Source organism: Pantherophis guttatus, chromosome 17 (genome assembly GCF_059756535.1).
Source record: "Pantherophis guttatus breed Tessera chromosome 17, ASM5975653v1, whole genome shotgun sequence".
Classification (NCBI taxonomy): Eukaryota; Metazoa; Chordata; class Lepidosauria; order Squamata; family Colubridae; genus Pantherophis; species Pantherophis guttatus.
Window position 1 is genome coordinate 7,110,319 of NC_142079.1, and position 12,927 is coordinate 7,123,245.

At 43.4% G+C, this 12,927-nt stretch overlaps 2 pseudogenes and 1 gene segment (V, D, J or C); all 3 read left to right on the plus strand.

Annotated features, from left to right (window-relative positions):
• The first annotated feature begins 7,121 nt into the window (after positions 1 to 7,121).
• On the plus strand, positions 7,122 to 7,688 carry LOC148111667 (immunoglobulin lambda variable 6-57 pseudogene; annotated as a pseudogene).
• Positions 7,689 to 8,730: 1,042 nt separating this feature from the next.
• Positions 8,731 to 9,469, plus strand: LOC132709635 (immunoglobulin lambda variable 3-25-like). The segment is given in 2 exon segments: positions 8,731 to 8,804; positions 8,984 to 9,469. Coding segments are annotated over 2 exon segments (390 nt in total).
• Positions 9,470 to 10,598: 1,129 nt separating this feature from the next.
• LOC132709634 (immunoglobulin lambda variable 6-57 pseudogene) lies at positions 10,599 to 11,165 on the plus strand (annotated as a pseudogene).
• The last annotated feature ends 1,762 nt before the right edge of the window (positions 11,166 to 12,927 follow it).

A 12,927-nucleotide genomic window follows, 5' to 3' on the forward strand; every position in this document is an offset into this window, starting at 1 on the left:
TCTTTGTCCTAGAAACAGATCTAGGGGCTTTAAAAGGGAGAAACAGGAAGAGTATTTGCATGCCTTTGCAGCCTCTCTTTCTCACAGCTCAACTTAAGCGTGAGGAGAAGAGGTCCACCTAGAAGGAACGTTGGTTTCAGAAGATCAGTCCTTGCCCATTTCTCTGCCATGGCCCAACAATTTCTCTTCCTCGTCTTCCTCCTCACCTACTTCACTGGTAGAGTACCCCGTTGACTGGAAAAGATCTAGCAACTTTTCCTCTTCCTTGGAACATTTCTACATTTCTGGAATTATTTCCTTCTCCTCTCCCTTTTTTCCTTTCTTTCAGCTGAATTAAATTTTTTCCCTCTGACTGCATCTTAGATTTATTTTATTCCCCTTCTTCCCCCTGCAGGTGCCTTGGCCCAGTTCACCATGACTCAGCCACCTTCTCTGTCCGTATTCCCTGGAGGAACAGTCAGCATCACCTGTACCAGGGAAGGGGGCAGCTTTTCTGACCACTATGTGAGCTGGTATCAGCAGAAACCTGATACTAAAATCCTAGCAGTGATCTATGAAGATAGTAAGAGACCTTCTGGAATCCCTGAGCGATTTTCTGGTTCTGTCGATACTTCCTCTAATATAGCCACCTTGTCCATCTCCAACGTTCAACGAGAAGATGAGGCTGACTATTTCTGTTTGTCTTATGATAGCAATTCTCAGAGCACAGTGATTCCACCTTATGGGGAACTGTGACAAAAACCAGAAGGTGGCCCTGTCTTCCTTGAATGCTTTGCTCAACATGGGTTGCAGATGGTTTCACAAAAGAATTGCACCCAGCCACGGAATGTATTTTCGACATTTTTGCCATCCTCTTTTCATATCATCACATGTATGACCTTCCCAGCCAGCTTCTGAGAAGCAAATTCAATCGGGGAACCGGATTGGCTCCACAACTGTGTAATTCACTTTTAAAAAGCAGTCATGTGTTTAACAACCAAAAGGATCATAAAATCGGTGTGACTCTTTTGCTTTGCAACAAAAATTCTGATTTAAACCATGGTCGTAAATCGAGGACTACCTGCCCAGAAGGTTTACATACAACATACTGACTCAGGTCCTTGAATGGATGTGACCAGATGCTGCACTGAGTTTGGTTTGGAAATTTGGGAAGGGCTTAGTGTGGTTAGGGGAAGAGCCATTTCTTTGTTTTTAGCAAACCTTACCCTAACCTTGCCGTCAAGTCACTTCTCTGAATTGGGGGGATCAGTTTTGGATTATCTCCGAAATGGACTACTGCAATGTGCAGTCAACCCTTGAAGATTATGCATAAGCTGAAAATTATCCAGGTTACACCTCTGTTTCCTGAGTTGCACTAGCTCCTAATACACTTCTGGGGGCCATTCAAGGTTCTAGTCCTCCTTCTAAAGCTTTCATGGCATGGTGGCAGCTTACTGCAGAGATCACCTCTTTCCAATGATCTACCTGTCCATCGGATCCTTTGCTTAGGTTCCAACATACTGAAATCTGGGAATCCTAAAGACAGATCAATTCTGGATGTTATGGGAAGAGAGGTGGAGTCGGAGTGTCTACCTTTTCTCCTCCTTCCTTCATTGGAGACTTACCAATGAAATCTCCTGCCAGCCACCCCTTGTCTTTGTCCTAGAAATAGATCTAGAGGCGTTAAAAGGGAGAAACAGGAAGGGGATTTGCATGCCTTTGCAGCCTCTCTTTCTCGCAGCTCAACTTAAGCGTGAGGAGAAGAGGTCCACCTAGAAGGAACGTTGGTTTCGGATGACCAGCCCTTGCCCATTTCTCTGCCATGGCCCAACAATTTCTCTTCCTCCTCTTCCTCCTCACCTACTTCACCGGTAAAGTATCCTGTTGACTGGCAAAGATCTAGCATCTTCTTCTCTTCCTTGGAACATTTTTACATTTCTGGAATTATTTCCTTCTCCTCACACCCTTTGTCCTTTTTTTTGAGCTAAATTCAAACATTTCTCTCTGATTGCATCTTAGATGCACTTTATCCCTTTTCTTCCCCCTGCAGGTGCCTTGGCCCAGTTCACCATGACTCAGCCACCTTCTCTGTCGGTATCCCCTGGAGGAACAGTCAGGATCACCTGTACCAGGGCAGGGGGTAGCATTTCTGGCTACTACGTGAGCTGGTATCAGCAGAAATCTGGCACTAAACCCCTAGCAGTGATCTATAAAGATAGTGAGAGACCTTCTGGAATCCCTGAGCGATTTTCTGGTTCTTATGATTCTTCTTCCAATTCGGCCACTTTATCCATCTCCAACGTTCAACCAGAAGATGAGGCTGACTATTACTGTTTGACGAGTGATGAAAATTCTCAGAGCACAGTGATTCCACCTTATGGGGAACTGTGACAAAAACCAGAAGGTGCCTCTGTCTTCCTTGAACGCTTCGCTCAACATTGTTTGCAGATGGTTTTACAAAAGAAGTGCACACAGACAGGGAATGTATTTTTGACATTTTTGGCATCCTCTTTTCATGTCATCACATCTATGACCTTCCCAGCCAGCTTCTGAGAAGCAAATTCAATAAGAAAAGTCGGATTGGCTTCACAACTCTGTAATTCACTTTAAACGAGCAGTCATCTGTTTAACGACCAAAAGGATCATAAAATCGGTGTGACTCAGGTGTGGACTCTTTTACTTTGCAACAAAAATTCTGGTTTAAACTGTGGTCATAAATCAAGGACTATCTGCCTAGAAGGTTTTCTTTCTTTCCTCCTTTTTTTTTTGATTTTAAAAACAAAACTTTATTAAACATATAAAAAGTATAATGTTGTACCATGTATATACAAGATACATATATTAATACAAAAAACAATACATAAAAAGAGAAAGTGACTTTGGTCCATAAGATAATGGACGTGAGACCAAAGGTTTTAATATAACATACAGACTCAGGTCCTTGAATGGATATGACCAGATGCTGCATTGAGTTTGGTTTGGAAATTTGGGAAGGGCTTAGTGCATTTTAGGGGAAGAGCCATCTCTGGGTTTTTAGCAAACACTAATCTTGCAGTCAAGTCACTTCCCTGAATTGGGGGGATAAGCTTTGGGTTACCTCCCATATGGACTACTGCAAGGTGCAGTCAACAGGGTTGCCCTTGAAGAGTATCTATAAGCTGAAAATACTTGAAGAAGTGTCTGGTAATCCAAGTTACACTTCTGTTTCCTGAGTTGCACTAACTCCCAATAAGCTTCTCGGAGCCATTCAAGGTTCTAGTCCTCCTTCTAAAGCTTTAATGGCATGGGGGCAGCTTACTGCAGGGACCACCTCTTTCTAATGATCTACCGGTCCATCACATCCTTTGCTTAGGTTCCAACATACTGAAATCTGGGAATCCTAAAGACAGATCAATTCTGGGTGTTATGGGAAGAGAGGTGGAGTTGGAGTCTCTACCTTTTCTCCTTCTTCCTTCATTGGAGACTCACCAGTGAAATCTCCTGCCAGCCACCCCTTGTCTTTGTCCTAGAAATAGATCTAGAGGCTTTAAAAGGGAGAAACAGGAAGAGTATTTGCATGCCTTTGCAGCCTCTCTTTCTCGCAGCTCAACTTAAGCGTGAGGAGAAGAGGTCCACCTAGAAGGAACGTTGGTTTCAGAAGATCAGTCCTTGCCCATTTCTTTGCCATGGCCCAACAATTTCTCTTCCTCGTCTTCCTCCTCACCTACTTCACTGGTAAAATATCCTGTTGACTGGCAAAGATCTAGCATCTTCTTCTCTTCCTTGGAACATTTTTACATTTCTGGAATTATTTCCTTCTCCTCTCCCTTTTTTCCTTTCTTTCAGATGAATTAAATTTTTTCCCTCTGACTGCATCTTAGATTTATTTTATTCCCCTTCTTCCCCCTGCAGGTGCCTTGGCCCAGTTCACCATGACTCAGCCACCTTCTCTGTCCGTATTCCCTGGAGGAACAGTCAGCATCACCTGTACCAGGGAAGGGGGCAGCTTTTCTGACCACTATGTGAGCTGGTATCAGCAGAAACCTGATACTAAAATCCTAGCAGTGATCTATGAAGATAGTAAGAGACCTTCTGGAATCCCTGAGCGATTTTCTGGTTCTGTCGATACTTCCTCTAATACAGCCACCTTGTCCATCTCCAACGTTCAACGAGAAGATGAGGCTGACTATTTCTGTTTGTCTTATGATAGCAATTCTCAGAGCACAGTGATTCCACCTTATGGGGAACTGTGACAAAAACCAGAAGGTGGCCCTGTCTTCCTTGAATGCTTTGCTCAACTTGGTTTGCAGATGGGTTTACAAAAGAATTGCACCCAGCCACGGAATGTATTTTCGACATTTTTGGCATCCTCTTTTCATGTCATCACATGTATGACCTTCCTAGCCAGCTTCTGAGAAGCAAATTCAATCCGGGAAACCGGATTGGCTTCACAACTGTGTAATTCACTTTAAAAAAGCAGTCATGTGTTTAACAACCAAAAGGATCATAAAATCGGTGTGACTCTTTTGCTTTGCAACAAAAATTCTGGTTTAAACCATGGTCGTAAATCGAGGACCACCTGCCCAGAAGGTTTACATACAACATACTGACTCAGGTCCTTGAATGGATGTGACCAGATGCTGCACTGAGTTTGGTTTGGAAATTTGGGAAGGGCTTAGTGTGGTTAGGGGAAGAGCCATTTCTTTGTTTTTAGCAAACCTTACCCTAACCTTGCCGTCAAGTCACTTCTCTGAATTGGGGGGATCAGTTTTGGATTATCTCCGAAATGGACTACTGCAATGTGCAATCAACCCTTGAAGATTATGCATAAGCTGAAAATTATCCAGGTTACACCTCTGTTTCCTGAGTTGCACTAGCTCCTAATACACTTCTGGGGGCCATTCAAGGTTCTAGTCCTCCTTCTAAAGCTTTCATGGCATGGTGGCAGCTTACTGCAGAGATCACCTCTTTCCAATGATCTACCTGTCCATCGGATCCTTTGCTTAGGTTCCAACATACTGAAATCTGGGAATCCTAAAGACAGATCAATTCTGGATGTTATGGGAAGAGAGGTGGAGTCGGAGTGTCTACCTTTTCTCCTCCTTCCTTCATTGGAGACTTACCAATGAAATCTCCTGCCAGCCACCCCTTGTCTTTGTCCTAGAAATAGATCTAGAGGCGTTAAAAGGGAGAAACAGGAAGGGGATTTGCATGCCTTTGCAGCCTCTCTTTCTCGCAGCTCAACTTAAGCGTGAGGAGAAGAGGTCCACCTAGAAGGAACGTTGGTTTCGGATGACCAGCCCTTGCCCATTTCTCTGCCATGGCCCAACAATTTCTCTTCCTCCTCTTCCTCCTCACCTACTTTACTGGTAGAGTATCCTGTTGACTGGCAAAGATCTAGCATCTTCTTCTCTTCCTTGGAACATTTTTACATTTCTGGAATTATTTCCTTCTCCTCACACCCTTTGTCCTTTTTTTTCAGCTAAATTCAAACATTTCTCTCTGATTGCATCTTAGATGCACTTTATCCCTTTTCTTCCCCCTGCAGGTGCCTTGGCCCAGTTCACCATGACTCAGCCACCTTCTCTGTCCGTATCCCCTGGGGGAACAGTCAGGATCACCTGTACCAGGGCAGGGGGTAGCATTTCTGGCTACTACGTGAGCTGGTATCAGCAGAAATCTGGCACTAAACCCCTAGCAGTGATCTATAAAGATAGTGAGAGACCTTCTGGAATCCCTGAGCGATTTTCTGGTTCTTATGATTCTTCTTCCAATTCGGCCACTTTATCCATCTCCAACGTTCAACCAGAAGATGAGGCTGACTATTACTGTTTGACGAGTGATGAAAATTCTCAGAGCACAGTGATTCCACCTTATGGGGAACTGTGACAAAAACCAGAAGGTGCCTCTGTCTTCCTTGAATGCTTCGCTCAACATTGTTTGCAGATGGTTTTACAAAAGAAGTGCACACAGACAGGGAATGTATTTTTGACATTTTTGGCATCCTCTTTTCATGTCATCACATCTATGACCTTCCCAGCCAGCTTCTGAGAAGCAAATTCAATAAGAAAAGTCGGATTGGCTTCACAACTCTGTAATTCACTTTAAACGAGCAGTCATCTGTTTAACGACCAAAAGGATCATAAAATCGGTGTGACTCAGGTGTGGACTCTTTTACTTTGCAACAAAAATTCTGGTTTAAACTGTGGTCATAAATCAAGGACTATCTGCCTAGAAGGTTTTCTTTCTTTCCTCCTTTTTTTTTTGATTTTAAAAACAAAACTTTATTAAACATATAAAAAGTATAATGTTGTACCATGTATATACAAGATACATATATTAATACAAAAAACAATACATAAAAAGAGAAAGTGACTTTGGTCCATAAGATAATGGACGTGAGACCAAAGGTTTTAATATAACATACAGACTCAGGTCCTTGAATGGATATGACCAGATGCTGCATTGAGTTTGGTTTGGAAATTTGGGAAGGGCTTAGTGCATTTTAGGGGAAGAGCCATCTCTGGGTTTTTAGCAAACACTAATCTTGCAGTCAAGTCACTTCCCTGAATTGGGGGGATAAGCTTTGGGTTACCTCCCATATGGACTACTGCAAGGTGCAGTCAACAGGGTTGCCCTTGAAGAGTATCTATAAGCTGAAAATACTTGAAGAAGTGTCTGGTAATCCAAGTTACACTTCTGTTTCCTGAGTTGCACTAACTCCCAATAAGCTTCTCGGAGCCATTCAAGGTTCTAGTCCTCCTTCTAAAGCTTTAATGGCATGGGGGCAGCTTACTGCAGGGACCACCTCTTTCTAATGATCTACCGGTCCATCACATCCTTTGCTTAGGTTCCAACATACTGAAATCTGGGAATCCTAAAGACAGATCAATTCTGGGTGTTATGGGAAGAGAGGTGGAGTTGGAGTCTCTACCTTTTCTCCTTCTTCCTTCATTGGAGACTCACCAGTGAAATCTCCTGCCAGCCACCCCTTGTCTTTGTCCTAGAAATAGATCTAGAGGCTTTAAAAGGGAGAAACAGGAAGAGTATTTGCATGCCTTTGCAGCCTCTCTTTCTCGCAGCTCAACTTAAGCGTGAGGAGAAGAGGTCCACCTAGAAGGAACGTTGGTTTCAGAAGATCAGTCCTTGCCCATTTCTTTGCCATGGCCCAACAATTTCTCTTCCTCGTCTTCCTCCTCACCTACTTCACTGGTAAAATATCCTGTTGACTGGCAAAGATCTAGCATCTTCTTCTCTTCCTTGGAACATTTTTACATTTCTGGAATTATTTCCTTCTCCTCTCCCTTTTTTCCTTTCTTTCAGATGAATTAAATTTTTTCCCTCTGACTGCATCTTAGATTTATTTTATTCCCCTTCTTCCCCCTGCAGGTGCCTTGGCCCAGTTCACCATGACTCAGCCACCTTCTCTGTCCGTATTCCCTGGAGGAACAGTCAGCATCACCTGTACCAGGGAAGGGGGCAGCTTTTCTGACCACTATGTGAGCTGGTATCAGCAGAAACCTGATACTAAAATCCTAGCAGTGATCTATGAAGATAGTAAGAGACCTTCTGGAATCCCTGAGCGATTTTCTGGTTCTGTCGATACTTCCTCTAATACAGCCACCTTGTCCATCTCCAACGTTCAACGAGAAGATGAGGCTGACTATTTCTGTTTGTCTTATGATAGCAATTCTCAGAGCACAGTGATTCCACCTTATGGGGAACTGTGACAAAAACCAGAAGGTGGCCCTGTCTTCCTTGAATGCTTTGCTCAACTTGGTTTGCAGATGGGTTTACAAAAGAATTGCACCCAGCCACGGAATGTATTTTCGACATTTTTGGCATCCTCTTTTCATGTCATCACATGTATGACCTTCCTAGCCAGCTTCTGAGAAGCAAATTCAATCCGGGAAACCGGATTGGCTTCACAACTGTGTAATTCACTTTAAAAAAGCAGTCATGTGTTTAACAACCAAAAGGATCATAAAATCGGTGTGACTCTTTTGCTTTGCAACAAAAATTCTGGTTTAAACCATGGTCGTAAATCGAGGACCACCTGCCCAGAAGGTTTACATACAACATACTGACTCAGGTCCTTGAATGGATGTGACCAGATGCTGCACTGAGTTTGGTTTGGAAATTTGGGAAGGGCTTAGTGTGGTTAGGGGAAGAGCCATTTCTTTGTTTTTAGCAAACCTTACCCTAACCTTGCCGTCAAGTCACTTCTCTGAATTGGGGGGATCAGTTTTGGATTATCTCCGAAATGGACTACTGCAATGTGCAATCAACCCTTGAAGATTATGCATAAGCTGAAAATTATCCAGGTTACACCTCTGTTTCCTGAGTTGCACTAGCTCCTAATACACTTCTGGGGGCCATTCAAGGTTCTAGTCCTCCTTCTAAAGCTTTCATGGCATGGTGGCAGCTTACTGCAGAGATCACCTCTTTCCAATGATCTACCTGTCCATCGGATCCTTTGCTTAGGTTCCAACATACTGAAATCTGGGAATTCTAAAGACAGATCAATTCTGGATGTTATGGGAAGAGAGGTGGAGTCGGAGTGTCTACCTTTTCTCCTCCTTCCTTCATTGGAGACTCACCAATGGAATCTCCTGAGAGCCACCCCTTGTCTTTGTCCTAGAAATAGATCTAGGGGCTTTAAAAGGGAGAAACAGGAAGCGTATTTGCATGCCTTTGCAGCCTCTCTTTCTCGCAGCTCAACTTAAGCGTGAGGAGAAGAGGTCCACCTAGAAGGAACTTTGGTTTTGGAAGATCAGCCCTTGCCCATTTCTCTGCCATGGCCCAACAATTTCTCTTCCTCCTCTTCCTTCTCACCTACTTCACTGGTAAAGTATCCTGTTGACTGGCAAAGATCAAGCATCTTCTTCTCTTCCTTGGAACATTTTTACATTTCTGGAATTATTTCCTTCTCCTCACACCCTTTGTCCTTTTCTTTCAGCTGAATTAAAACTTTTCCCTCTGACTGCATCTTAGATTTATTTTATACCCTTTCTTCCCCCTGCAGGTGCCTTGGCCCAGTTCACCATGACTCAGCCACCTTCTCTGTCGGTATCCCCTGGAGGAACAGTCAGGATCACCTGTACCAGGGCAGGGGGCAGCATTTCTAGCTACTATGTGATCTGGCATCAGCAGAAACCTGGCACTAAACCCCTAGCAGTGATCTATAAAGATAGTGAGAGACCTTCTGGAATCCCTGAGCGATTTTCTGGTTCTTATGATTCTTCCTCCAATTCGGCCACTTTATCCATCTCCAACGTTCAACCGGAAGATGAGGCTGACTATTACTGTTTGACGAGTGATGAAAATACTCAGAGCACAGTGATTCCACCTTATGGGGAACTGTGACAAAAACCAGAAGGTGCCTCTGTCTTCCTTGAACGCTTCGCTCAACATTGTTTGCAGATGGTTTTACAAAAGAAGTGCACACAGACAGGGAATGTATTTTTGACATTTTTGGCATCCTCTTTTCATGTCATCACATCTATGACCTTCCCAGCCAGCTTCTGAGAAGCAAATTCAATAAGAAAAGTCGGATTGGCTTCACAACTCTGTAATTCACTTTAAACGAGCAGTCATCTGTTTAACGACCAAAAGGATCATAAAATCGGTGTGACTCAGGTGTGGACTCTTTTACTTTGCAACAAAAATTCTGGTTTAAACTGTGGTCATAAATCAAGGACTATCTGCCTAGAAGGTTTTCTTTCTTTCCTCCTTTTTTTTTTGATTTTAAAAACAAAACTTTATTAAACATATAAAAAGTATAATGTTGTACCATGTATATACAAGATACATATATTAATACAAAAAACAATACATAAAAAGAGAAAGTGACTTTGGTCCATAAGATAATGGACGTGAGACCAAAGGTTTTAATATAACATACAGACTCAGGTCCTTGAATGGATATGACCAGATGCTGCATTGAGTTTGTTTTGGAAATTTGGGAAGGGCTTAGTGCGTTTTAGGGGAAGAGCCATCTCTGGGTTTTTAGCAAACACTAACCTTGCAGTCACGTCACTTCACTGAATTGGGGGGATAAGCTTTGGGTTACCTCCCATATGGACTACTGCAAGGTGCAGTCAACAGGGTTGCCCTTGAAGAGTATCTATAAGGTGAAAATACTTGAAGAAGTGTCTGGTAATCCAAGTTACACTTCTGTTTCCTGAGTTGCACTAACTCCCAATAAGCTTCTCGGAGCCATTCAAGGTTCTAGTCCTCCTTCTAAAGCTTTAATGGCATGGGGGCAGCTTACTGCAGGGACCACCTCTTTCTAATGATCTACCGGTCCATCACATCCTTTGCTTAGGTTCCAACATACTGAAATCTGGGAATCCTAAAGACAGATCAATTCTGGGTGTTATGGGAAGAGAGGTGGAGTTGGAGTCTCTACCTTTTCTCCTTCTTCCTTCATTGGAGACTCACCAGTGAAATCTCCTGCCAGCCACCCCTTGTCTTTGTCCTAGAAATAGATCTAGAGGCTTTAAAAGGGAGAAACAGGAAGAGTATTTGCATGCCTTTGCAGCCTCTCTTTCTCGCAGCTCAACTTAAGCGTGAGGAGAAGAGGTCCACCTAGAAGGAACGTTGGTTTCAGAAGATCAGTCCTTGCCCATTTCTCTGCCATGGCCCAACAATTTCTCTTCCTCGTCTTCCTCCTCACCTACTTCACTGGTAGAGTACCCCGTTGACTGGAAAAGATCTAGCAACTTTTCCTCTTCCTTGGAACATTTCTACATTTCTGGAATTATTTCCTTCTCCTCTCCCTTTTTTCCTTTCTTTCAGCTGAATTAAATTTTTTCCCTCTGACTGCATCTTAGATTTATTTTATTCCCCTTCTTCCCCCTGCAGGTGCCTTGGCCCAGTTCACCATGACTCAGCCACCTTCTCTGTCCGTATTCCCTGGAGGAACAGTCAGCATCACCTGTACCAGGGAAGGGGGCAGCTTTTCTGACCACTATGTGAGCTGGTATCAGCAGAAACCTGATACTAAAATCCTAGCAGTGATCTATGAAGATAGTAAGAGACCTTCTGGAATCCCTGAGCGATTTTCTGGTTCTGTCGATACTTCCTCTAATACAGCCACCTTGTCCATCTCCAACGTTCAACGAGAAGATGAGGCTGACTATTTCTGTTTGTCTTATGATAGCAATTCTCAGAGCACAGTGATTCCACCTTATGGGGAACTGTGACAAAAACCAGAAGGTGGCCCTGTCTTCCTTGAATGCTTTGCTCAACATGGGTTGCAGATGGTTTCACAAAAGAATTGCACCCAGCCACAGAATGTATTTTCGACATTTTTGCCATCCTCTTTTCATATCATCACATGTATGACCTTCCCAGCCAGCTTCTGAGAAGCAAATTCAATCGGGGAACCGGATTGGCTCCACAACTGTGTAATTCACTTTAAAAAAGCAGTCATGTGTTTAACAACCAAAAGGATCATAAAATCGGTGTGACTCTTTTGCTTTGCAACAAAAATTCTGATTTAAACCATGGTCGTAAATCGAGGACCACCTGCCCAGAAGGTTTACATACAACATAATGACTCAGGTCCTTGAATGGATGTGACCAGATGCTGCATTGAGTTTGGTTTGGAAATTTGGGAAGGGCTTAGTGTGGTTAGGGGAAGAGCCATTTCTTTGTTTTTAGCAAACCTTACCCTAACCTTGCCGTCAAGTCACTTCTCTGAATTGGGGCGGATCAGATCTTCCAAATGGACTACTGCAATGTGCAGTCAACCCTTGAAGATTATGCATAAGCTGAAAATTATCCAGGTTACACCTCTGTTTCCTGAGTTGCACTAGCTCCTAATACACTTCTGGGGGCCATTCAAGGTTCTAGTCCTCCTTCTAAAGCTTTCATGGCATGGTGGCAGCTTACTGCAGAGATCACCTCTTTCCAATGATCTACCTGTCCATCGGATCCTTTGCTTAGGTTCCAACATACTGAAATCTGGGAATCCTAAAGACAGATCAATTCTGGATGTTATGGGAAGAGAGGTGGAGTCAGAGTGTCTACCTTTTCTCCTCCTTCCTTCATTGGAGACTCACCAATGGAATCTCCTGAGAGCCACCCCTTGTCTTTGTCCTAGAAATAGATCTAGAGGCTTTAAAAGGGAGAAACAGGAAGAGTATTTGCATGCCTTTGCAGCCTCTCTTTCTCGCAGCTCAACTTAAGCGTGAGGAGAAGAGGTCCACCTAGAAGGAACGTTGGTTTCAGAAGATCAGTTTTTGCCCATTTCTCTGCCATGGCCCAACAATTTCTCTTCCTCCTCTTCCTCCTCACCTACTTCACCGGTAAAGTATCCCGTTGACTGGAAAAGATCTAGCAACTTTTCCTCTTCCTTGGAACATTTTTACATTTCTGGAATTATTTCCTTCTCCTCACACACTTTGTCCTTTTTTTCCAGCTAAATTCAAACATTTCTCTCTGATTGCATCTTAGATGCACTTTATCCCTTTTCTTCCCCCTGCAGGTGCCTTGGCCCAGTTCACCATGACTCAGCCACCTTCTCTGTCCGTATCCCCTGGAGGAACAGTCAGGATCACCTGTACCAGGGCAGGGGGCAGCATTTCTAGCTACTATGTGATCTGGCATCAGCAGAAACCTGGCACTAAACCCCTAGCAGTGATCTATAAAGATAGTGAGAGACCTTCTGGAATCCCTGAGCGATTTTCTGGTTCTTATGATTCTTCCTCCAATTCGGCCACTTTATCCATCTCCAACGTTCAACCGGAAGATGAGGCTGACTATTACTGTTTGACGAGTGATGAAAATACTCAGAGCACAGTGATTCCACCTTATGGGGAACTGTGACAAAAACCAGAAGGTGGCTCAGCCTTCCTTGAACGCTTTGCTCAACATGGGTTGCAGGTGGTTTTACAAAAGAATTGCAGACAAGTAGGGAATGTATTTTCTTTCTTTCTTTCTTTCTTTCTTTCTTTCTTTCTT